This window comes from Geotrypetes seraphini, chromosome 12 (genome assembly GCF_902459505.1).
Source record: "Geotrypetes seraphini chromosome 12, aGeoSer1.1, whole genome shotgun sequence".
In the NCBI taxonomy this organism is placed as follows: Eukaryota; Metazoa; Chordata; class Amphibia; order Gymnophiona; family Dermophiidae; genus Geotrypetes; species Geotrypetes seraphini.
The window spans coordinates 112,133,740-112,161,412 of NC_047095.1; the positions used below are offsets into that span (position 1 = coordinate 112,133,740).

The 27,673-nt window shown below is 41.8% G+C and overlaps 2 protein-coding genes across 2 annotated transcripts in view; one reads left to right on the forward strand and one right to left on the reverse strand.

The window, feature by feature from the left end:
* The window catches only part of LOC117346462 (cytochrome P450 4F22-like), a 177,421-nt gene that overhangs the window by 102,451 nt on the left and 47,297 nt on the right, over positions 1 to 27,673 (forward strand). The gene's annotated exons all lie outside the window — the stretch shown is intronic.
* The window catches only part of ATP13A1 (ATPase 13A1), a 149,078-nt gene that overhangs the window by 23,056 nt on the left and 98,349 nt on the right, over positions 1 to 27,673 (reverse strand). Inside the window, exons 16-21 of the mRNA XM_033916037.1 lie at positions 22,766 to 22,891; positions 18,696 to 18,804; positions 13,380 to 13,579; positions 10,651 to 10,747; positions 1,693 to 1,874; positions 507 to 621 (exon numbers count right to left, since the gene is read on the reverse strand). Coding sequence (XP_033771928.1) covers positions 507 to 621; positions 1,693 to 1,874; positions 10,651 to 10,747; positions 13,380 to 13,579; positions 18,696 to 18,804; positions 22,766 to 22,891 — 829 coding nt within the window. The remainder of the gene's footprint in view (positions 1 to 506; positions 622 to 1,692; positions 1,875 to 10,650; positions 10,748 to 13,379; positions 13,580 to 18,695; positions 18,805 to 22,765; positions 22,892 to 27,673) is intronic.

Below are 27,673 nucleotides of genomic sequence, written 5' to 3' on the forward strand. Positions count from 1 at the left end.
GCCTCTGAGGTACAGTGAGGCCTTGCTCTTCCAGCATGGTCTGATCGCGCTTCAATTGGTCTTACAGCGTAACTTAGAGTGGGACTAGAAAATCTATTTATTTAAAGGTATTTAATATATCATGAACTCTCTTTTATTTTACTCTTTTCTGTTTTGTTTGTATTATCCACTTTGGACCACGGCTGGGAGCTGGTGGAATACAAGTATAACATTCGGAAAAATACTGATGGAGATTTGGGGACAGGACCATAAACTACCACATTATACAGATGATGCATTACTAATGTTCCAGCTTCTGTTGTAAGAATTTTGATCCCGAATCTTTCTCTAGATATAATATTTCCTTATAGTCACATTTAAAGAAGGAACCTTTCTGGTTTTGATAAACTGTGTACTACATCTATTTTGTTGGCTTTTGAAAAACATATCACAAGATACATTTCCCCAGAAGTGCACTACAATATCACTCACACATGGACAGCACATTTGTAGGCCCAAATACTTACTGCACTGGATTGATGACAGCTTTGATGTGAAGGGAGCAGCAATACTGGCGTCACCTAGTTTAACAACTGGTGTCTGGTCCTCTTCCAGATCCTTCAAAACCTGGTTGATTCTTTCCTATTATGCAGTTTTCATGGAAGAAAAACTCCAGTTAACAACAAATGCAATAAAATATTACACATATTTAAAACTGAGTTGGCTAGAATTAATCATCAATAAACTATTTAGACAACTTTCCTATTAAAAGATTTCCTACACCGGATGTCACTACATAATTGATATTGTGAAGACAGAGATATAAAGTGTTGCACTGGATTTTACCATAGTTATTATGTGCCGCTTGTCTGGACCGTTTGCCATTTTTAATAAACAAAATTTGAAGAAAAAAAATAAAAAATGAATGGCCTCTGCTTCCTAAAATGGCCTCTGCTTCCCGCTGCCACACAACATCCCCTCTGCAGCAGGAGAGATGCCCATTCTCTCCCACTGCCACACAAAACCGCCCTCTGCAGTGGAACAGATGCCCACTCTTTCCCGCTGCATCACAACATCCCCCCACCTCTGACCTCTCTCCCCGTAGGAGGCTCTGATTAGCCTGGACGCATAAGGCCCCGCCTACAACCTGGGCCAATCATAGCCTCAGGTCCCTCCCTGGTGCATCCCAGGATGCACTGGGGAAGAGAAGGCTCATTTTGGAAGAGGGGGGCCAGCAGGCCGGAGGGAGGCCGGTCAGCTATCTAATTAAAGGTACATGGGAGAAGGGCTGTAGGCAGGGGTGGGGGGGTGTTGTGTGGCAGCGGGAGAGAATGGGCATCTCTCCCAGTGCAGTGGGGTGTTGTGATGCAGCGGGAGAGAATGGGCAGCTCTCACACTGCGGGGAGGGGTGGGGGTTGCTTGGCAGCGGGAGCAAGTGGACATCTCTCCCACTGCAAGGGGGGTGGGGTTGGCAGCAGGAGAGATTGAACATCTCTCCTACTGTTGTTCTGTTTTTTTGGGGGGGTTATTTTGTGTTTTTTTTCTGCGCATGTGTCCATCGCTATCATCAGCGATGGGCACTTGCAAATTTAGCGAGTCTTTGCTACTCTCTGCCAACCTCATTTAAATTTGCTACCAGAATAGCTGCGCTAGCAGCCCGTCATTTTTTAAAGATTCTAGGTTTGATACTTTTAATTAAAATCTAAAACACACCCGCTGAACAGCTAACTGCTCCTCTCGCTGAGACATGAGGCGCTGCTTTGCGGCTCGAGAGTTTGGCTTCACAGTGCTGCTTCCCAGCGTGGACCCTGCTGCTCTCCCGTCATTTTGTACTTCTCGCGCTTTCCGTTTCCTCTCTGGAAGTCTCTCGGGAGCATTGGCCAGAAGTGCCACCCCTGAAAGACCAAAACGTGAACTGCAGGGAGAAAGATTGGAGAACTAAACTCGTTCTATGCACAGCAAACCATTGCATAAAATGAAATAATAGGAAGTACAAGGCAAAAATGTCTGTATTCCTTAACAAATGCTTAAGCATTATTTATTTAAAAATACAACTATGTGGTTTCCATATCACATACATAAAATCTTGTTTCCCTGCGATTATGACCTCTAACATAGACATGTCTAAACAACATCATTAATCGTCCCTGTTGAGGAAGGGTATAGAAGTCCTGTGTAGAAGAGACCAGCTGAAGACCCCTGAAATTTCCCCCATTTAAGCAGAAATAGGCCAAATCGGATGGAGTCTAAAATGGATGCTGAAAAAGTAAAAATGGACTCTGACTAACAAACTGCCAGCTCTGAAAGACACTTCTGCTTTCTTGAAGGAAAGGTCAACCAGAAAACACAGCTGGAAAGGAAGACACTGAAATTGGTGTAAGAAACTCACCAAGAAACTGCGCTAAAAAAAACCCCGTTAGGCCAGGTGCTCGGAAGGGGGGGCTTGGTATATTAACAGGACATTTATTGGGACACAGGGTAGGATTAGATCATAAGGGGTGTGGTCACACAGTATAACTCATTATGTTAATCAATCAATAGATTAATAAATGAGATAATAAATATGATTAACCAATGTAAATGTGAAATGTAACATGCATCAAGGTGGGCCAGAACTGTCAAGAGTCCTATAAAAGAGGGCTCCCGGGACCAGAGCTTCAGAACTCTTTGGAAGTTCTCCATCAGTCTGGCCAGCCTGGTGTATGCTCTATCACTCTATATGCTGTGTGATTTGTTCCTGTAAGCTACCATTTGATTATTAACTCATAATGTTTGAACCAGCATAAGGAGAGTTGAGTGGTCTGTCTGTGAAGGCCTAGGGTCTTCACTGTTATAAACAGGGATAGAGCTTCCTTTATTTACTAAAAGACAGTTCTGAAACCTGATAACAATCTTATTTTAGATCTTTGGACAAAGAGCAACTCAATTCTTACTTTACTTCTCTAAAGGCAGGCTTTCTAATAGCTCTCATGCCCTGAGTAAATGTAACCTAAAATGATATCTAAGCAGTTTCTAAACATCGTGACATAGCTGCACAAGACAACCATAATATCTATAAAATCAAAGCTTTGTCTGACTCACTTCGTCGAAGATTGCAAATATTTAAGAAAAGGTTTACATTTCAAATTACAGCAAGCCAGCCAAGGAGAAGGAGGATTTCTTTTTTGGAGTTTGATGAGCAAAGGAGGGAGCCTTTGGTGATTTAAATGCTAGGAAAGAAAAGGCAAGGTTCCAGGTAAGTGATAGCTAATCAGTATGTCATCAAAATTATTTATTAATTTCCCAGTGGTTGACAAACCTGCCCCATTCCTGAAAATTCTGATTCCTGCCTTTCCCATCACCAGCATCCGCACCCTGCAGAGACTAAACCTGAGGTTCCCACCTCCCCGGCGTGCGCGGTTGAACATGAGTCATAAAAGTGCTCTCTGGGTGCCCAACTGGTACAAGCTTCGCATGAATTCATATCACTTGAGCATGAGAACTCCATCCCTGGTGGTTTGAATAAAAAATGAGGCTTTTTGAAGAAGTTTGAGAACTTAGAATTCGTAGAAACATGACGGCAGATAAAGGCCAAATGGCCTATCCAGTTTGCCCATCCGCAGTAGCCATTATCTCTTTCTCTTTCTAAGAGATCCCACATGCCTATCCCAGGCTTTCTTGAATTCAGACACAGTCTCTGTCTCCACCACCTCTTCCGGGAGACTGTTCCACACATCTACCACCCTTTCTGTAAAAAAGTATTTCCTTAGATTACTCCCGAGCCTATCATCTCTTAAATTCATCCTATACCCTCTCATTTCAGAGCTTTCTTTCAATTGAAAGACTCGGCTCATGCACATTTACATCATGTAGGTATTTAAATGTCTCTATATCTCCCCTCTCCCACCTTTCCTCCAAAGAATACATATTGAGATCTTTAAGTCTGTCTCCATACACCTTATGACGAAGACCATGCACCATTGTAGCCTTCCTTTGGACAAACTCCACCCTTGTTATATCTTTTTCAAGGTGTGGCCTCCAGAATTGCACACAATATTCTAAATGAGGTCTCACTAAAGTCTTATACAGGGGCATCAATACCTCCTTTTCCCTACTGGCCATACTTCTCCCTATGCACCCTAGCATCCTTTTAGCTTTCACGTCACATTTTTAACCTATTTGGCCACCTTAATATCATCACATACCATAACACCCAAGTCCTACTCTTCTGTCATGAACATAAGTTCTTCACCCTCTAAACTGTACCATGACCTTGCATTTCTTAGCATTAAATTTTAGCTGCCAAATTTCAGACCATTCTTCAAGTTTTGCCTGGTCTTTCTTCATGTTATTCACACCATCCTGGGTGTCTACTCTATTGCAGATTTTAGTATCATCCACAGAGGCAAATCTTACCCGACAGCCCTGTAGCAATATTGTTTATAAAAATGTTAACAAGAACAGGCCCAAGAACAGAACCTTGAGGCACACCACTGGTAACATCCCTTTCCTCAGAGCGATCTCCACTGATCACTACACTCTGTTGCCTTCCACTCAACCAGCTCTTCACCCAGCTCGTCACTTTGGGACCCATTCCGAGGGCACTCAGTTTATTTATTAGGCGTCTGTGTGGAACACTGTCAAAGGCTTTGATAAAATCTAAATATACCACATCTAGCGCACATCCTCTATCCAATTCTATGGTCACCAGTCAAAGAAATTAATCAGATTTGTTTGACAAGATCTACCTCTAGTGAATCCATGTTGCCTCCGTCCTGTAATCCAGGATTCCAGAAACTTCACCATTCTCTCTTTTAAAGGCGTTTCCGTTAATTTGCTTACCACAGAATTCAGACTTACCGGACTGTAATTCCCTACTTCTTCCTTACTTCCATTTTTTTGTAGAGAGGGACCACGTCCACCCTTCTCCAGTACTCTGTTAGCACTACCAACTCATTGAAATGGTCAGTTAGTGGAGCCACCAGAAATTACCTAAATTCCTTCAGCACCCTCAGATGTACACCATCCAGCCCAATCACTTTGTATTTTATTTTAACTAGCTCCTCTCGAACACAACCCTCTGAAAATCAATTAGGGTCTACCACTCCTATTCATGTCTTCTGCAGTCCTGCTTTAGCCATGAACACAGAACAGAAATATTTGTTAAGCAATTCAGCCTTTTCTTTATCAGCTTCTACCATATTTCTCCCCTTCACCTTTGAGTCTCACAATGCCACTCTTTCACTTCTTCCTATCACTAATATATCTAAAAAAAAAAATGTCTTATCTCCCCATTTTAGTGTCAACTATTTTTTCTTCCATTCGCATCTTTGCTTTCCTGACTACTTGACCAGCCTCTGTTAACGTTTTCAGATATTTTGCCTGAATTCATCTTTCTTCGATCTTTTGTAATTTATGAAAGCTAACCTCCTTATTCCTTACCTTCTCAGCTACTACTTTTGAGAACCAAAACAGCCTTCTTTTCCTCTTACTTTTACTTACTTGCTGCAGAAAAAGGTTTGTTGCCCTTACAATTACTCCTTTCAGTTTTGCCCACAGCATTTCCACTCCTTCCAGATGTTCCCATCCAGACAACAATTCCTTAACATAATTCCCCCATCCAAACAGTTAGACCCTTTGCTTTTGGATGAGCCCTCTCTATAATCTTAATATTAAACTGTACCATGCAGTGATCACTGGATGCCAGATGATCACCCATTGTAACATCAGAAACACTTTCCCCCTTTGTAAGCACTAAGTCCAGTATGACCCCATCACGCGTGGGTTCCATTACCAACTGCTGGAACAGTTCTCCTTGTAGAGAATCCAAGATCTCCCTATTCTAGAAGACCCCACAATAAGGATACCCCAATCAACTTCCAGCATGTTAAAATCACCTATTGGTAAAACTTCCCCTTTTTTTAGATATATTCTGAATGTCTACTATTAAATCTTTGTCCACTTTTTCCATCTATCACATCCGTCTATCACATCAATGTAAATATTCACCATTCCCTCTTTCTAAATTGATCCTCTTCCTTGCCCTGCAGTTCCTGCAATTGAGCGGCTTTAATATGATCTTTCCTGAACAGATTATAGTCTGGTATAACTACATCCCAGTCACGGTTCTCCGTGAACCATGTCTCCGTGATTGCCACTATTATCCAACTCATCTTCCCTCACAGTTTCTAGATCCAAAATCTTGTTTTCCATACTTTGAGCATTAGTGTATGCTGCTTTCCAGACATTTTCCCCTTTTCCCATCCGTGTAGAGATATTCAGTGATTTACTTACTTGAGGGCTTATACTCATCCAGCGGCTTTGATCACTCTGCCCCATCACTTCTAATTTAAAGCCTTGTTTAATAGATTAGCCAGCCTGCTGCCTAAGACATTACTTTGATATTTGCACACCATCCCTGCTCAGCAGCCCTTGGAAAATCATCTCGTGGTCCAGGTAGCCAAAACTCTCTCAACGACATCATCCACGTAGCCATGCATTCAACTCCAGGATGCGAGCTTCTTTGCCCTGACCTTTACCCTTGACAGGAAGGATGGATGAGAATATCACCTACGCACCTGACTGCTTCATCTTCTCTTCCAGAGCCACAGCCACTTTTGATACGTTCGCAAGGGTACCTGGCAGTATTGTTAGTGTCAAAGTAGATGAGCAGCAATGGATAATAGTCATCAGGCTTGATGAGTCTTGGCAAGCTCTTCATAACATCTTGGATTTTGGCACCAGGCAGACAGCATACCTCTTGTGACATCATGTCTGGTCTGCAGATGGATGCTTCTGTACCCCTCAGAAGGGAATCGCCAACTACCACTACCTTACACCTCTTAGTGGTCACAGATCTAGTAATTTTTGGAATTTCAAGCTTTGGTCCTTCCTCTCCTTGGGATGCTCTCATCTGCTCCACTTCCAGGACAGCATACCGGTTCTTCAGTTCAACGGCAGGGGGAGTCACAGTATCAATCTTGCAGTGTTTCATAATCTGAGTCCAGCTGCCTTCCCTCAGCACAGCCTCTTCTTCCCCACTGCTTGAAATCTTTGACGCCTCAAGAACCATTTCATCGATGTACCTCTCATTCTCACGGATGCTTCTCAGTCTTGTCACCTCCTCTCTCAGTTCCTTTACTTCCTTCATGAGAGATCCAAGTGGCAGACAACTTGCACATGGAACCACTCCCTCTGCTTTGGTAACATTTTCTAAATGGGAAAAAAATCCAAGATGGACGCGCTCTAACTCCACCGAGGACCTAAAAAAAACAATTATTTTAGGATTTCTGGGGTGGCGGAACAAGGCTACAAAATATAATCTCAAGAACTACAATTTTAGACCCCACCCCTTCCAAACTGCCCTTTGAGCTTTGACAGCCTTACTAACAGACCAGACACTGGGAAGATGTGCTGCAGGCTGTCACAGGGTAGCTGGGCCAATCAGACCTTAGACTTAGTGGGGATGGGCGGACCCGCTATGCCTAAGGCATGATTGGTCCAGGCTTCTAGAGCCTGGGCCAATCAGGTCTTAGGCTTCGGAGGGATGGGCCGGGAAGGGGCAGGCCCGCCTCATTTCAACGAGGCGAGCCTGCCGGCTGGACGGGCAAGACCTGTCTGGCCAACAAGAAAAGGTTAGTTTGGTGGGGGGAGGTTTGGGGCCTGTTAGTGTGGGGGGGGGTGCGGAGGGGGTGCGTCTTCCGGCAGGAGGAATTGGGAACCCTCCTGCCAGCGATCGGTAGTGTCGGGGGGGGGGGGGGGGCGGTCGGTAGTGTCGGGGGGGGGGGCAGTCGGTAGTGTCGGGAGGGGGGCACCCTCCTGCCGGCAATCGGACAGGTGGCCGCGGCCCGCTATACTTATAGCGGCAGAGAGATCCCTTGCCGCGATAAGTGTAGCGGGCCATGTCTAATCTAACCCGATTCTCTAACCAGCGTCTGTACCATGGACGCCGGTTACAGAATCGGGGTTTAGTGTAGGCCCGATTCTGAATAGGACACCTCTCCCGAGCGTCCTATACAGAATCAGGACCTAAGTGCACAAAAATATATCACAAAAGTACTTTCCATATAGCACTATAATATCTAACACATAAAATCTAATAGTGTAAAATCCCCATCCACCCACCCTTCATCACATTCTCAACTAAAATAGAATATACTGTATTATACAACATATTCTAACATATCGTATTAAATTACATCCCAAATCTACCCTCCCCCTTGAGTGTGCTAGATATAACTAAAAATGAAAAAGATAAGGAACAGGAAAGAAAATGATGTCTATTCATCACAATACTTTTCCAATGGCACCCATATCTTTACAAAGTTATTATATGACCCTTTTTGTACCGCTATTGCTCTTTCCATCTTAAAAATGTGGCATAACGAATTCCACCAGAATGTGTAATTAAGATTCTTGTGATTTTTCCAATTATTGGTAATACGTTGAATGGCAACCCCTGTCATAACTAATAAAAGTTTATTATTATGTGATGATATTTGACTTTTCTTTCTCATAGCCATTCCAAATAAAATTGTATCATATGAAAGCGTAACATGGTTTTCCAATAAAGAGTTTACTTGAGTCCAGATTTAATTCCAAAATAACTTGATGAAGGGACAATAATAAAGTAGATGATCTAATGTCCCTGGTTCCAGATTACAATGCCAGCATAGTAACATAGTAGATGATGGCAGATAAAGACCCGAATGGTCCATCCAGTCTGCCCAACCTGATTCCATTTAAATTTTTTAAATTTTTTCTTCTTAGCTATTTCTGGGCAAGAATCCAAAGCTTTACCCTGTACTGTGCTTGGGTTCCAACTGCCGAAATCTCTGTTAAGACTTACTCCAGCCCATCTACACCCTCCCAGCCATTGAAGCCCTCCCCAGCCCATCCTCCACCAAACGGCCATATACAGACACAAACCGTGCAAGTCTGCCCAGTAACTGGCCTTAGTTCAATATTTAATCTTATTTTCTGATTCTAGACCCTTTGTGTTCATCCCACGCTTCTTTGAATTCAGTCACAGTTTTACTCTCCACCACCTCTCTCGGGAGCGCATTCCAGGCATCCACCACCCTCTCCGTAAAGTAGAATTTCCTAACATTGCCTTTGAATCTACCACCCCTCAACCTCAAATTATGTCCTCTGGTTTTACCATTTTCCTTTCTCTGAAAAAGATTTTGTTCTACGTTAATACTATTAGACTATTAAAATCTATTAGACTTAGAGCTATCTAATTTTTGTAAACGAACAGGGGTCCAAAACGCTCTATGCAACAAAAAGAACCATACATAGTGATACATTAAATTACATGACAAGACCTAATAAAAAAAAAAAAATAACCAGTGACAAATGGTATTTTGAGGTTACATTTCTGGTTTTTCCTTACAGATCATAGTCACAACTATGGACCTGCTAATAATGTCTAGATTAGGCCTCATCTTAAACAACACTGCCACAGAAAGACTCGCGACTAGCTCTGTCCTCTGCGTCACTGCTGCCTATCAAGTTCTTTAACAAAAAATAAAAGCAATGGAGCCTTTCAGCCTGGACTGCAAAATACCGCCTTCCGGAGGTGGGGTGTGCAGGGACTTCAATACCCATTCCACTTATTTTCCGAGGAGGGGAAACTGGCAACTTTTGCTGACTTACGTCGGACATTTACTTTACCACCTAATGATTTTTTTGCATTTTACCAAATCCGACATTACGTTCAGTCTCTTCCGGCGCACCATCTTGAGGAAGATAACAGGGAGGCTCTTTCAGAACTCTTTAGCCTTTCTGCACAACAGCGGATTCCGCTTCGATTTCACATAGTGGGGATCCGGGATGGGCACTCTGGCCCCAATTTGGACATCTTAGCGGCAACATGGGCTGAGGACTTGCACTGCACGTTAACGGCCCAACAGATACAGAGGACGCTGAAAAATATTCTGAAGGTGTCTCCTAATATTGTCCACTGGGAAATGCAGTTAAAAATTGTTTTGAAACTTTATATCCCGCCGGAATGGGCAGCCCGGATGGGGATTACTACAACTCACTCCTGCCCAAAATGTGCTCAAGCTCACGCTTCATTGGGGCATATGCTTTGGAATTGCCCCAAAATTAAACAGTTCTGGCGACATTCAGGGCACTATATTACGCAGCTTTGGCGGAGGCGTTGGCTCCCACAACCGAAAGCTTTATTTGGACATTATAATATAGCCGCGCCCAAACCCAAAGGGATGTCAGCTTTTGTCACTAGAGTGCTTTTGATGGGGAAGAAAGCAATTCTTACTAACTGGCTGTCCCGAGATCCACCTTCCTAAGCTCAATGGAGAGCGTTGTTGATTGTTCATGCGACGCTGGAGCGGAGACTAGTGGGAGATTTAGATCGTGGACCGGGCCGCAAATTTTGTCAGACCTGGGAATGCTTCTGGCAGGACCTCACACCTTATGCTCGCAGTAGACTCTTGAATTGTTAGGACTATCTTACACTCTCAGCCATGGTAGTGGCATTGGACTTTTGGGTGGGGGAAGGGAGGGGAGGGAGGGGAGGGGGTGAGCTTGCACTGTTATTCTTTGGATTTGTATGCAACTTCTATTTGATGTTCTGGTAGAAATAATAAAAATCATTTGAACATAACAAAAAATAAAAGAGCTGATAGAAACCCCCTCTCCCTCCACAACACTATGTTTCATACTCACCTACATCAGCATGTTTCAGAGCTCCAACATCATTTGTGCCATCTCCACACATGAGGGTAATAAACCCCATACTCTTAAGACTAGTGACCACAAACTCCTACAATTACAAAGTATAGGTTTACTCACCAGATAATGGCTTGAAGCAGACATTTTTCTTTAAATGACATTCTTTAATACAGATATAAATATAAACAATATTGTCCCTTATGAAATAATCAAAATAGGTAGGTTTCAAGCAAAATTATACATCATTTGTATAATATTAAGTGCACCCTCAATGTGTCTATGAAAGCTAACAGGACCCTGGAAGAATAACCAGGGTTCCAGGCTTATACATATTATGCAGGCTCTATCTCATAGGCGTACACGTTGTGTGTTTTAAATTATATTAGTGCATAATACACAAAAAGTGTCCATGCTAATCATTTATTACTAATTCAAGTTTTTATTCAAATTTGATTTAATCGCTTATCCAATATCTAAAGCGAGTTTACAAGGTAAAATGTGAAAGGTAAAACAAAAACATGATAAAGATAAAAACAATAGCAAAAAATACTCGGATATTGTGAAAACCACTAGTAATAAACTAAACACTTTCACCAAGATGGAATATAATGATGGTATGACAACGATAATAAAGCACAAGCGAAAGACCAGACTTAATGGAGGAAAAAGCCTCAGACAGGGGCCCGCCCACCTCCACAATGGTGGAATAGCGGTGTTCGAGTGGTCACTTCACTGGCTCAAAACCTCCTATTTAGATAGTCCAAGTGCGATTGGACATGTTACACCCTGAGGCAGCTTGATAGTGAAACGCTGGCCACCGTTGGTGCACCGATCCTCAAGAAAGAAAGATCAGTTTGTTTTTTTCCATTTCATTCAACTTTTCAAAAGCAATTATCAACTTAACACATTGCTTGGACCATCTAAATAGGAAGTTTTGAGCCAGTGAAGTGACCGCTCGAACACCGCTATTCCACCATTGTGGAGGTGGGCGGGCCCCTGTCTGAGGCTTTTTCCTCCATTAAGTCTAGTCTTTCGCTTGTGCTTTATTATCGTGGTCATACCATCATTATATTTCATCTTGGTGAAAGTGTTTAGTTTATTAAAGATAAAAACAATGCCTTTGACATTAACAGAGGAAATACAATTTAAAAGAAACATCATCTAATAAATGGCATATTGAAGGGGGACAAATGTGACAGACAAATTCTTTATTGCTTGTTGACGACTTATCAAGATGAAGTGCTCAAAACTGATGCAGATTGCGGGACTTATCTCAGGCGTTTCTCTATTTTGTAGATGAAGTTCTTTATATAGGCACCACCATAATTTCGTAGTCCAACATGTACGCCTATGATGGTATGTAACGGTGCTCGAGATAGAGCCTGCATAATATGTATAAGCCTGGAATCCTGGTTATTCTTCCAGGGTCTTGTTAGCTTTCATAGACACACTGAGGGTGCACTTAATATTATACAAATGATGTATAATTTTGCTTGAAACCTACCTATTGTGATTATTTCATAAGGGACAATTTTGTTTATATGTATGAGCGAGTCCCATATTGGGTTTTGTGTATAGTGTGAATTCTTTAATGTAGGACATCCCTGAAAAAAATCACCACTCTGAAGAAAAACATTAACTCTCCTCTTATACCTCCCATAGCGACTATACATGTAAGAAAGTATTTTAATGATTTATCTTTTTCTCCCCCTACACATCTTCATAGAAGGAAAGGAAAACCATTGGTTGAGTTGTCCTTTTGGACTAGAAAGATGAGGATATATATTTGAACATATGACATGTTAAGTATGAATTTACTAGGGCTTTTTTAACTGGAACCCTATACACTTCTCCCTCTGTATTCGCGGTTTCAACAATCGCAATTTCGATTATTTGCGATTATTGACATGCTGGCTTCTCCCCCCCCTCCCCCCAAATTACACCATCTGATAAAAATTTTGGCGCTTTCAAAGTAGCAGCTACTATTTTCCATTCGTCAGAGAGCTGCAAGAGACGCATCTTTTTAAATCCCTCTTGTCGCATAAAGAAAAAGAAAAAAATTACAGTACCTAGAAACATCTCAGCCCTTCGCCACCAAAACCTTGACTCTAGACAAAGTCCAGTTAAGAAGTTTAAGCACCGTATTACCTGTAGTCTCTGCACAGGGGGAGGGAAGAGAACAGAAAACTCAACATTACGCCAAGTTGCTAGGCGACCCAACTTAGAGGAGCCATGTGCAAAGCAGGAAGGAAGGCCAATTGGCAGCCACGACTCAGCCGAAAAGAGGGCGAGGTGGGGGTCAAAGCCGTAGGAGAACAGCCTGACCGTTGTGTTTTCTATCAGTTAATGACAACAAAGGGAGGAACAAAGAGGCGTTATGTCTCGCGCGACTTTTTTTTAATTTTTTTTATTTTGGTAGCCGCCATTTCCTGCGTGTGGAGAGAAGTACAGTAGAGAAGTACAGTAGAGACGCAAAGTTATTCATGTTCTTTCCATATGCGCATGTGTGTTCATCGCCTAATCACCGCGAATACGGAGAGAGAAGTGTAGAATGGCCCCGGAATCTCCCCCTTAGTGCACATTTTCTGCTAGAACCCCCTCCAGAACGGCATTTCCGTTTTCTTCGGGTACAGTGTAACTCAACAAGTTTCAGCTGCATGGTATCCGAACATTTGCACTTTCAGAAGACAGGAAAGCACATTAATCCACCATAAAGCAGTTACCTTTTGCTTTGGTGCCACTCTGGCAAACACTTGGATATGAGGGATAAGCTCTAATAGCAGTTGTCTGTTTGCAGCCTGGAGATATGTGATGCCTGCTCCAGTGACACACAGATGGTAACTACCGATGAAGTTTTTTAGGGACCCAGGAATCACAGGAAGGGTGACATTGCCATCGATAGAATGCCATAGCCATTCTGAGCCTAAAGATAGAAAAAAAATTGACGACGACCTGAAATACAATCCCAAACAACCCTGTTCTAGCTGTCCTGTGGTAGAAGCAAATGTGTAGAGTGCCCTAAATTTGCCTACAACAGATCGTGAACATCATTTTCCTTTGTTTAGGTATATTTATTTTATTGGGGGGTGTGACTACAAAACCTTCAAGAAAGATATTAAAACCATACTCTTCAAAAAACACATAAAACCTATCCAGCACAACCAATCCCAACATCCAGCACTCTCTAAACCCTTAGTACTCTCTAATATTCTTCTATTTACCAAACGTTATCTATAACCCACAATTCACCCTTTTCTTATCTCCTAAAGACTTCTACTTCCCACTGGTATCCTTAAATGTTTTATCTCATCGCTTATTCTATTCTTCAAATTTGGAATGTAATTCTTGTTTTTAGTTTGGATGTAATCCGCCTTGAACCGCAAGGTAATGGCGGAATAGAAATCACTAATGTAATGTAATGTAATGATGATATGGTCACTTGAAATATGTTTATTGATAGTAATGGAGGGTGGATGGGTGGGATGGGTGGTAATTTTTATGTTTTATGATTATTTGTGAAGGTTTTTCGGTGTTATATGGTTTGTTTTGTATTGGTATAATTTTTGTACACTTGTTGATAGATTTAAAATGAATAAAGAATTAAAAAAAAAAAAAAAAAAAGAGAAGGGACTCTGAAAAGGGGCAACAATCCTGGAATATATAACCACCTGAAAAAAAGTAGGAGCTCTAAAGCTGTCGCAAACTTTGCAGCAAAGGAACAAAAATGAAATAGTAGATGAGAATTCCTTCAGATTATGAGTAAACCACGACCTTGCTTGAGATTTTACCACCTTAACTTCAATAAAATAAAGGCACTTATAACGCTATAGTGTTACAGAATATAATATAGAACAAAATAGGGTCCAAAGTGGTTGTCTCCCCAAAAATTTTTGGGAACTCTATAAAGTGCCTGACACAGGTAAGTTTCAGTATTTCTATCCTCAGTATTATCAATTCCCATACAGAGCCACTATAAGACACTATCCTTTCTAAACAATAAATGTACGTCTCCAACCAGCACTAGTTCATGGATTATACCTTTCTATTATATATACTTTAGTTTAATGATAATTCATAAAGCACATTCTTGCAGATGTAGGTTTTACACAAAAAAAGTGAGGGAGGTAGGATGGAACAGGCGTAGGTGATTAAAACTTGGAGTCAGGATGTGGGCCTGAAATAATATAAAGATTATAGGAGGTCCTATGATCTGATCACCCATAGTTATGATACGCCTGTCTCTTACTGAAAATAAATTTATTGTTTAGAAAAAAAGATAGTGTCTTATAGTGACTCTGTATGGGCATTGATAATATAGAGGATAGAAATATTGAAACTTGCCTGTGTCAGGCACTTTATAGATTTCCAAAAAATTTTCAGAGACATCCACGTTGGACCTTATTTTGTTCTATATTATATCTTGTTATGGGTTGGATGTTTATATAAATAGGAAGTCCTCTTCTTTCCTTTTTATCTTCGGAAAGTGTTACAGAATAACATAAACTTCCATTTTACAGCTTCGCAGAATAAAAAGAACAATAGTTTGAGTCATGGATAATAGGTATTGCTGAGGGAAAAAAAAAGTCTTCCTTGACACAAAGTTATTCATTTTCTTGAGATCCAGTAAAGTAATGCTCCTTGGCATTTTCTATAGATAGCAGGACTGATTAGGCATGCAAGTGAGAATGACATCATTATACACCGCCATGACAGTACAGCTCTCCCAGAACTCAAAACTTGCGTGGTAACTTCAGCTCCTCAGCTCAAGAACGAATACAACTCTGTTAACTATGAAAAACAAAACAAAAAAACACCAACAAAACATACAATGGTTATCCATTATCAAGCAGGATTGAGTCTGGCACACAAGTGAATTACTCCCAAGTACAGGACTGGCTCATCACATTATGTACTGACTACTACATAAGAGTAGACTACACATTGAATAGGAGCAAGAACTGTAATATCAGAGAGAGACAACTCTATCATATATATATATATTTTTAAATGTGTACCGTATTTCTCCATGTATAGGCCGCAGGAAACGCCTATTCTCGATTTAAAATTCCTAGATAAGCCGCCATACTACTGGAGTCCCCTGTACCTTTTAAAAGCTCCCTTGCTGGACGGCTGCCTCCTCCAATGTCGCAGCCAAACAATAATGTGGGAGAAATGCATGATGTGAGGAATGAGTCGCTGCTTTACAAATGGTGCCCAATGAACAGCCTTAAGATGAGCCACCGATGGCTCTGATGTGATGATGAGAATTCATTTCCAGCACCAGCTTGCTCATAACAGAACTGGATGCTTGATGCCAGACAATTTGCTAAGATCATGTTGCAACTGGGATGGCTATTGCTGCTGAAGTCCAAGGAGACAAACAGCTGCACAGATTTTCGGATAGATTTTATTTTGAGGCAAAAGCAAGAACCCATTTACAGTTTAGACTAGACGGTTCTGGATCTTTCTTCCACACTGAGGACAAGGCTAGAATTCTAACTTGATCTGTGCCACGCGCCATGAGAATGAAAAAACCCAAAATAAAAGTATTTTTTTGTTTGAAAAACAAATAGCAATGTTTTCCATCCTAGCCCTCAGGTGGCTATCGCATGGCCAGTCAGGATTTCATCATATCCACAATGAATATGCCATGAGGTACATTTGCATACACTGCCTTCTTAGTCTGCAAATCTCTCTCATGCACATTCATTGTAGATGATCCTCAAAGCCTGACTAACTAGTGGTCCCTGAGGACTGGATTAAAAACCACCGTATTAGAAGATAACTGAGTATAAACACTTGAAAGTTATGGGATACCTGTATTTTTGCCTCTGCTTGGCAAAGTGAAAAGAACTGAGGGGACTAAGAAGACCATCAAATAAGAGAAGGGTCACATAAGCTCAGAACGTTTCACTAGTCCTGAGTTCTGGGAGGGGGGACGGACAGCCGTCCTTGCACCATGTAGAGCAGGGGTGTCAAAGTCCCTCCTCGAGGGCCGTAATCCAGTCGGGTTTTCAGGATTTCCCCAATGAATATGCATTGAAAGCAGTGCATGCACATAGATCTCATGCATATTCATTGGGGAAATCCTGAAAACCCGACTGGATTCCGGCCCTCGAGGACCGACTTTGACACCTGTGATGTAGAGACATCACTCACTTGTATGCCTATTACATCCTGCTTGTGATTGGGAAAGCTCTAGGGCAGGGGTGTTAAAAGTCCCTTCTCGAGGGCCGCAATCCAGTCGGGTTTTCAGGATTTCCCCAATGAATATGCATTGAAAGCAGTGCATGCACATAGATCTCATGCATATTCATTGGGGAAATCCTGAAAACCCGACTGGATTCCGGCCCTCGAGGACCGACTTTGACACCTGTGATGTAGAGACATCACTCACTTGTATGCCTATTACATCCTGCTTGTGATTGGGAAAGCTCTAGGGCAGGGGTGTCAAAGTCCCTCCTCGAGGGCCGTAATCCAGTTGGGTTTTCAGGATTTCCCCAATGAATATGCATTGAAAGCAGTGCATGCACATAGATCTCATGCATATTCATTGGGGAAATCCTGAAAACCCGACTGGATTCCGGCCCTCGAGGACCGACTTTGACACCTGTGATGTAGAGACATCACTCACTTGTATGCCTATTACATCCTGCTTGTGATTGGGAAAGCTCTAGGGCAGGGGTGTCAAAGTCCCTCCTCGAGGGCCGTAATCCAGTCGGGTTTTCAGGATTTCCCCAATGAATATGCATTGAAAGCAGTGCATGCACATAGATCTCATGCATATTCATTGGGGAAATCCTGAAAACCCGACTGGATTCCGGCCCTCGAGGACCGACTTTGACACCTGTGATGTAGAGACATCACTCACTTGTATGCCTATTACATCCTGCTTGTGATTGGGAAAGCTCTAGGGCAGGGGTGTTAAAAGTCCCTTCTCGAGGGCCGCAATCCAGTCGGGGTTTTCAGGAGTTCCCCAATGAATATACATGAGATCTATTAGCATACAATGAAAGCAGAGCATGCAAATAGATCTCATGCATATTCATTGGGGAAATCCTGAAAACCCAACTGGATTGTGGCCCTCGAGGAGGGACTTTGACACCCCTGCTCTAGGGGTAGAGGATGATAAACAGCATGAACTCACGGGAGAAAAAGAAAATTGTAAGAGGTTAGACTTAATTGATGTCAAGCCTGCAGCATCTGAATCCAGACAGGTGAGGAGATAATACAGGATCAGAAAATCAGGTGTAATCATAAGTCTTAAAAACATGTGCACTAAATTTAGAACCATAGAATAGAGTAACATATACATAGTAACATAGTAGATGACGGCAGATAAAGACCCGAATGGTCCATCCAGTCTGCCCAACCTGATTCAATTTAAATTTTTTAATTTTTTCTTCTTAGCTATTTCTGGGCAAGAATCCAAGGCTTTACCCTGTACTGTGCTTGGGTTCCAACTGCCGAAATCTCTGTTAAGACTTACTCCAGCCCATTTATACCCTCCCAGCCATTGAAGCCCTCCCCAGCCCATCCTCCACCAAATGGCCATACACAGACACAGACCGTGCAAGTCTGCCCAGTAACTGGCCTTAGTTCAATATTTAATATTATTTTCTGATTCTAAATCTTCTGTGTTCTTCCCACGCTTCTTTGAACTCAGTCACAGTTTTACTCTCCACCACCTCTCTCGGGAGCGCATTCCAGGCATCCACCGCCCTCTCCGTAAAGTAGAATTTCCTAACATTGCCCCTGAATCTACCACCCCTCAACCTCAAATTATGTCCTCTGGTTTTACCATTTTCCTTTCTCTGGAAAAGATTTTGTTCTACGTTAATACCCTTCAAGTATTTGAACGTCTGAATCATATCTCCCCTGTCTCTCCTTTCCTCTAGGGTATACATATTCAGGGCTTCCAGTCTCTCCTCATACGTCTTCTGGCGCAAGCCTCCTATCATAATGTGTTCTGGAATATTCCATTCTGTGTAAGAAGTGCAACCTTATCAGAGTCTACCACTAGTCTTATAATCACTTACCACCTGAGACAGATGTTTGCAGAATTAGTGTACACTCCTTCTGGATAAAGTGGAGTTCCTGAGCCACATGGCAGGCAGTGAGGGGATTGTCCCCAGTTATCATTACCACCTGGGAAAATACAATAGAAGAACTTATACTTTACAACTGGACTGATATTTTCATCTTACTGAAGGACAAAAACTTAAACAATCAGTAATGAAGCAAAATCATATAATATCCAGAAAAAGAGGAAACAGAATGAAGAAGCTGAAGATATTTGCAAACTATTTTCTTTAAATTATAATGTAGAGAACAGTTACATGTAATGCATTCACTCTAAATATATGGACATAACATCTTATACAGTATAGCATTTCTACAGGAATTCTGACCAAAAATAGGATGCATTTTGAGACAATATTCAAAAGGTATGGGCTCTTAACTGAGAAATTAGAATTCCAAACTGGTCATAAAAATTTACTAGGTTTTTACCCCCTCTTCTACGAAACCGCGCTAGTGGTTTTTAGCGCAGAGAGCCGCGCTGAATGGCCCGCGCTGCTCCCGACACTCATAGGAACTCAATGAGTGTTGGGAGCAGCGCGGGCCATTCCGCGCGGCTCTCTGCGCTAAAAAAACCGCTAGCGCAGTTTCATAGAAGAGGGGGTTACTGTCTAAAATTACATTTCTGATTTCACAAGGCTTCTAAATTTAGTCCTAAAAAAGGGGGTGGCAACAGAAAGACTTCAAGCAGAGATTTTCAGCACTAGCCATCTAAAATAGGCCTGCTAAATCTAAAATGCTCTGTCAAAGCAAAGTAGGAACAGGGAATATAAATTGCTCTGAAATGTTGAGAGAGATATATAAACAAGTGATACCAAAATATAATCCCGCTCAAATATACCATAACCTCCAATATCTTATACTCTGATTTGATGCTTTATATAAATACGCTGTTATTTCACATATGCTCAGAAACATGAAGCTCTGTAGGGAATCCCCAACGCGGAGCTTACCATCCAGTCATTGCATATGAACTAATACTTAATCATTGTTGATAAACCTATCATCTTAATAAATTATTTCTTCCTGTACATCTGACTTCTGTGGTAAGCAAATTAATAGAAACGCTTTTAAAAAAACAGAGAATGTTGAAGTTTCTGGAATCCTGTGGATTACAGGACCGGAGGCAACATGGATTCACTAGAGGTAGGCCTTGTCAGACAAATCTGATCAATTTCTTTGACTGGGTGACCAGAGAACTGGATAGAGGTGTGCGCTAGATGTAGTGTATTTAGATTTTAGCAAAGCCTTTCACAGTATTCCAAACAGACATCTAATAAATAAACGGAGTGCCCTCAGGATGGGCCTGGTTAGAAACTGGTTTGAGTGGAAGACAACAGAGGGTAATGATCAATGGAGATCGCTTAGAGGAAAGGGATGTGACCAGTGGTGTGCCTCAAGGTTCTGTTCTTGGGCCTGTTCTTTTAAACATTTTTATATGTGATATTGCTGAAGGGCTGGTACGTAAGATTTACCTCTTTGCAGATGATGCAAAAATCTGCAATAGAGTAGACATCCCAGATGGTGTGAATAACATAAAGAAAGACCTAGCAAAATTTGAAGAATGGTCTGAAATTTGGCAGCTAAAATTTAATGCTAAGAAATGCAAGTCCGTGCATTTGGGCTGCAAAAACCCGAGGGAACGGTAGTTTAGGGGATGAAGAACTTATGTGAATGACAGAAGAGCGTGATTTGGATGTGACTGTATGTGATGATCTTAAAGTGGCCAAACAGGTAATGGCAAAAGCTAGAAGAATGCTAGGGTGCCTAGGAAAAGAATATAAGCATTGCCTCTGAGGGGTCAGACCAGGGGTCCATCGTGCCCAGCAGTCCACTCCTGCGGTGGCCCCCAGGTCCGTGACCTGTAAGTGGTCCTTAACCCTTTCAGGACCATAAGGATCGTAGGCCAATTTTTGTGGTTTTGACGACATTTTTATGGTAAAAAGGGCTTGCAGATGCCAAAAAATTGATTTTTTTTGTGAAATATCATTATTTTTTTTAAAAAAAATCAAACTTCTGGCTTATGGACAGTGTGGCAAGTGAATCTTCTCGTCAATCTGGCAACGACGCTAATGAATGAATGTCGGAACCAGTTTGTTTACATAAAGGCAGTATCATATGGAATCCGTACATATCAAATTTAGAACTGTAGACTATCCCAATCAAAATTTATAGGATTTTAAAGTTATGGGACAAATATGTCCCTTGGTCCTGAAAGGGTTAACCTAAAATTATTTATTCCATATTCATTTAGTACCTGTATAGTTACCCTCTATCTGTACCCTTCGATCCCCTTCTCCTTCAGGAAATCATCCAATCTCTTTTTGAAAGTATGGGTTATTTTTTGCAATCACTTGATATCTTAACCACTTCTCTCTGAATCACTAAATATTCTCTATACTCTTTTAAATCTCTAATCTAATAATTTATTAGGCACCATATAGCTTTATTAGATTAGAGATTTAAAAGAGTACAAAGAATAGTTAGTGATTCAGAGAGAAGTGACTTAGGAAAAGGTATGGTCAGTAGGAAAAAGGAGGTATTGATGCCCCTGTATAAGACTCTGGTGAGACCTCATTTAGAATATTGTATGCAATTCTGGAAGCCGCACCTTGAAAAAGATATAAAAAGGATAGAGTCAGTCCAGAGGAAGGCTACTAAAATGGTGCGTAGTCTTCATCTTAAGGAGTATGGGGAAAGACTTAAAGATTTCATCATGTATACTTTGGAGGAATGGAGGAAGAGGGGAGATATAATAGGCATTTAAATACTTAAGAGACTCGACATATGCGCATATGTCGAGTCTCTCATTTGAAAGGAAGCTCTGGAATGAGAGGGCATAGGATGAAGTTAAGAGCTGATAGGCTCAGGAGTAATCTAAGGAAATACCTTTTTACAGAAAGGGTGGTAGATGCGTGGAACAGTCTCGCGGAAGAGGTGGTGGAGACAGAGACTGTGTCTGAATTCAAGAAATTGTGGGATAGGCACGTGGGATCTCTTAGACAAAGGAAGAAATGATGGTTACTGCTGATAGGCAGACTGGATGGGCCATTTGGCCTTTATCTGCCATCATGTTTCTATGTTTCTGGTACCAAAAGGAATAGATACCAATCAGATGATCAATCTGTGGAAAGGTGGCACCAGTACCATATGCTGCTCAGCTGGTACCATAGGTGCAGCAGGGTGTTGAAGAGTTGGGAACCTCAAGAAGAAGCGCGCTTCAAAATGACAGCCAGCATCAATGGCATTGAAGAGAGGCATGCATCAAGAGACTCGACGTGAGATATGCCCATGATGTCAATGGAAAATGGCAATGCACCAGTACTGCTTGGAACGGTAACAGAGAAGAAGTTCAACTTGCCAGGTACCTGACTCCAAGCCTAACATCTCATTATAGAAAAATAAATGTAGGAATAAAAAGAATGAAAAGATTTGTTTGGCAAGGCATTCTTCTTCTTCGGTTGTTTCTTTTTTTAATATAGCCCTGGAAGATCGAGAAGAGATCCAGCAGGAAAGACCAACAGCATGGGTCGAGTGAAAAGAAGGCCAAAAGCAGTCGACGCCGTTGATGGGTCGAAGGCTACAAAAATGCCTAAAGGCCCCGAAAATGAAAATAAAGAAATTTACTTGACATTGTAAAGGCCTGAAAAGAAAAACAAGTAACAAGAATGAAATTAAGAAATTAAGGAAAAATAAAAAGCGGGAAGGCAAACTCAACTAGACAAAGTTTAGATACATGTTCTTTACTCCGCAGAAAATGAAAAACTGACACCTCACGAGCCGGCATCAGGCAGGAAGGCACTCACGCATGCAGACAGTCTTAAAGCTTCTAAAGCTTAAAGTGACAGTACACTTTTACATTGTCCATACTAGGCTCCGTGGATGATGTCACCCATATGTGAGAATATGCTGCCTGCTTGTCCTGGAATATGTGGTCTTTAGGATTGCCATGTGGCTCTTTGTTCCTATCTGCCATGTAAGTTCTCTTATAAAATGAGAGGGTCCCCCCACCCAACAGTGTTTTGCTTACATGGTGGGAGGCATTCTGAATCTCTTTAATAACAATTTTCGAGTCTGCTTTCAGGGGACAAGAAACCACAATAAAGCCAGCAAATTTCAGGTCACATTCCAAAGCCTCACGTTTCATTTCTCGAATCTGGGGGAAAAAGGAAAAGTAAATCAGATGAATATTTTACACCTTATTTCAATTAACCGCCCCCCAACAAAAAACTGTTTGGTGCACTATTTCCATATCTTAGAGATGTCAGTACCCCTCACAAATACAATAGGCAAAATATATATGTATACTTTCCCTAAGGTCGCCAATCAAACAGTATCAAAAGCAAGCACCTTAGGTGGTCTAGTTGATTATCGTTTGTAGACCCCATCGGTGCAGCTGTGTGCCAAAATAAACCATTGATGATTCTGGTGCTATCTGATCTGTGTGTCTGAGTACCACTCACAGCCAGAAGTTCACAAAGCAGCATTCCTATAGGTTAACTGCTGGTAGCTCCAAAGAACTTAATATAGTTCTGTTGATGAACAAGGTACCTAGGGGTACTAGATCTCATGTCAGTAAAGATGCGTCTTAGAGCAGAATGGAATAGATGGAGTGAAGTAATAGTTTATTGTGAGCTTCTATACCGCTACTAATGACTGGGAAGTCAATTCAGAGCGGTTGGCATGAGCTTCTGTAGAGGTGTTACAATACATGGGTTCCATACAGAGTTATAGGGGCTTCTGTAGCAGTGTTATAATACAGACCGGCATAATTATGGCATAATCAATCATCCTACTTATGTTACCGGCACATCGATCATCCTACTTATTTGCATATGTTCATACCAAATCAATCATCCTACACATCTAATATTAGGTTTACTATTGCAGCTAAGTACGCTATATTTACACACCTCTTAAGGAATTTGGCCTATTCAACTAAATATAGTCTATATACATGTATCTGTATCATGTTTTATGTTTATCTTTGAAGTATTATATTCCTCAGAGTCTAGTTTTCTGGGCTTCAGCCCTTGGTTTATTTATCCTTTTGTGTTCTTCCTATCGAGTCCCTGATTGGGGGGGGGGGACTAGCCAACTGTCTCCTCTATGTCATTTTATTGGCTAAGTAGTCTATGAAGAGGACGGTCTTTATCCCTTTCTTGAACTTTCCGGAATCTTTTTCTAGTTTTAGTTCCTTCGGGAGGGCATTGCACCGTCACCGAGAACATTCTTTTCCTGACGCTTTTGTATTTGATGTCTCTGAGGGAGGGAATTTCCAGCAGGTGATTTTGGCTCGAGCACAGTGCGCATGTTGTTGTGTGCCGATGCAGTCTGGCCGCTAGATATTGTGGTCTATATTGTAGAATCAACTGCCTATGAAAACCACAACAGGACAATTAGAAAATTGTTGAAAAGGTCAATTGTATATTAGAGTTTATGGAACTGATACAAACAAGGGAAATGTGCCAATAGATTAAGATTAAGAACGCGATTGGCGATATGAATAAGTGTATGAATCTTCTGATGGATATATGTTCATAAGAAAATGGACAAGATTGGAGAGTTATTGGGCAGACAACTATACGGTAGTTTTGTCCTGGCTGGTGTACTTCTAAATGTGAAGAGGTGTTTTTATGATATGTTTTCACTGATCAGTTTTAAATTTTGTAAATCTTATGTATGTGTTTTTATACACTGCTGAGATATAAGTGGGGCATAAATAAGTAAACCATAACCTTATAGTGCAGTGATTCCCAAACTTGTCCTGGGGGAACCCAACTAGGCAGGTTTCCAGGATATCCTCAAGGAATATGCATGGGATCAGTGCAAAGTCTCCATGGTATGCAAATCTATCTCATGCATATTCCTTGTGGATATCCTGAAAACCTGACTGGCTGAAGTTCCCTCAGGACCAGAAGGCTGAGAACAAAGTAAATCAGAGAAGTTATTGTTGAACTGAAACAGGCGATTCCCCAGTAAAACAAGATAAATAGCCTTACGTGTGGGCGACATCAATCCAATTGAGCCAATATAGGAAAGTTCGCCCTTTTGTTTACAACAACCACCATTTAGAAATGTTAGCATGCATATGGAGAAATTAGGGCTTTTCTGATCATTTACTTTCCTTTAGTTCCTCTAGATCGGCACAGATGGGTTTATGCACTTCTACCAGCAGATGGAGACTAACTACTACTGAGTTTCAAGTAAACCTATAAGTGGATTGTGCAGTCCCCTGAAAGTCAGTCTACGAAGCAGATTTCCCCCAGTGAACGAACCAACACACTCTCACACCTCTATATCCCCCAACCCCCAGGTCAAGGTTTCTGACTCAGGAACCTCAAGAATCCTCTTTACTTGCTCTGTTCTGATGACAATTCTTTCTTAGCTCATGGGGTTTTTTTTATGTTCAAATGTGGAAAGTCCAAACAGCAAACCTCTCACAGTCCAAACTGACACACACAATGGAATCGGTATCAGAAGACAGAAACAGAACAGGCTGATAGGAATCAGGTGGGCTCTGTGCCAATCTAGGGGGACTAAAGGAAAGTGCATTAGTAGGTAAGCCCTAATTTCTCCTTCCGCAACATCCCTCTAGACCAGCACAGATGGGAAGTACCAAAGCAGTGACTATCATGGGCAGGACCCTTGAAACCCTGCCTCCAAAACCCTCATCCTGAACACGTCCAGCCTGTAATGCCAAGTAAAGGAATGGATTGAAGACCAAACCAGTGTTTTACAGATGGCATGAGGTGAAACTAGGGAGTGCTCTGCCCACAAAGCTGTCCAAGTCCTAGTTGAATGAGCCTTCAAGGACAGAACAGGCTTACCTTTAAGCTAATAAGTCAACACCACTGTCTCCTTAATCCAACGAGCAATTGTAGCCTTGGATGCTGCCTCACCTTACCTCGGACCACCTATTAAAACAAACAGTCGATCAGTACGCCAAAACTCCTGAGTCACTCACAAATAATGATGAAGCATCCTCCAGACGACCAAGTAATTCAAACGCCTCTGCTCCTCTGTCCCAGTATGATCACCTAAAACTGGAAGGAAAATTGTCTGATTCACGTAAAAAACTGACACCACTTTAGGTAGGAAGGAAGGAATCATCTGGAGCAGCACTTTGTCCTTAACATTAAGAAAGGCTTTCTATACAATAGGGCCTGTAATTCTGAAATGTATCGTGCTGAAGACGAGGCCAATGGAAACACTGCCTTCAAGATCAGATCTTTTACCATATAACCGGATAAGTGTGAAAGGTGCCAACACAAGTACTAACAAAAAACAGACTGAGATCCCAAGGTGAAACGGACAGACAGAGTGGAGGATGAATAAGGAGCACCACCCGAAGGAACCACACCATGTCTGCATGTGTCGCAAAGGAACGACCCTTGAGGAATCCCTGAAAGCAGGCTAAACCTGCCACTTGCACCTTCATGGCAATAAGGCTAGGTCTTTGTCTAACCCAGCCTGCAAAAAATCAAGAATGTAAGGCAGTGAAACTTTAAAGGGAATAATCTGATGGCCATCACACTAATCTTCAAAAATATGTCATACTCACACATATGAGAGGGAAGTTGACTGCTTCTTAGAATGCAAAAGAGTTGCAATTACTTGACTGGAACATCCCTTCTTCCTCAAATACACCCTCTCAAGAGCCAAGTCATAAGCGAGAACCGAGCCAAATCTTCCATCACCCTGGCCCCTAAGATAGATCCTCCTCTGCAGGCAGCCGGAGTGTATCCTCCACCAGGAGCCACATTAAATCCCCGTACAAAGGTCTTCATGGCCAATCCACCTCCAACAGAAGTCCTTCAGTCTTGCACCTACTGGAATCGGAGGCTGGAACCCGAGACCTTCACTGGGCAGCACATCCTGTTTGGTAAGGCATTTAACCAGCTTGTCTAGGTCTTCCTCAAACAAAAGGGAACTTCTAAAGGAAAACTTGCTAACCTGCTGACCAAGCCTTCAGCCACAATGACCGTCTCACCGCTACACTAAGGGGAAGATTCTCAAAACTTAACGTGCCTTTAACGCAGTCACTAAACCTGCTCCAGCCAGTTTAGCAGGACTGGGGAATGAGCGATCGTGCAGAAAACCACGCAGTGAGCCATTTTCTGCATCAGGTCAGCAAATGCAATTGTCGTTCAAGCTGTTAAAACAGGTTTAGCGACAATTGCTTGCTTTACTGCATTTGGGCCTGAGTTCTAGTTCATGCAAAAACAAACAGCCAGATCTGTAGAAGATACAAGCAAAGAGGAGGTGTATGGGTTAACTTTCTGACAAATAAGTCTAATTCTGTTCAGAACATGAAATTTCACAATCATAAACAAATGAAACAGGTTATCAAATAGTATAAACCTGAAAGAAAAGAAATACAGCCTGCTCCAAAGGAGGGGGACACTCCAGCTAGGAACCCCCCAAAGCAAAGTGCTTAACATGTATGGACGGTACTCTTAGAAAAGCTGGTGAAGAAACCAGAAGTTCAGCTTACCAGTGTGTATTAAGGCAGACAATGGGCTAATCAGCAACTCCCAGCGCAGGTTCCAGGAATAGAGCGTGGATTTACAAGAAAGAAGATTAGCAAAGGTAAGAACCTGGGGGAAGATTCTCAAAACTAAAATGTGCCTTTAACATGCTCTCTAAACTGGTTCCAGCCAGTTTAGCGTGCATGTATTTTAGCGATGGATTATCAAAATGGCTTACGGTGGTCTTTTCTGAGTTTCCTAGCAATCTCTGACACTGTCATGCAAATGTAGTATGACGAAGTCATTAATATTAAAATGAGCACTCGCCAAGTGATTCCTAACCTCGTTGTGCCACATTTGCAGTCAAAATTTGCCAACAGGTCTGAGCTGTCGTACTTTTTGATCAGTGCCTGTGCGTTGATTGGCTCAGGCATTGACAGGAAAGTAAGGTTTGACAGCTCAGCACC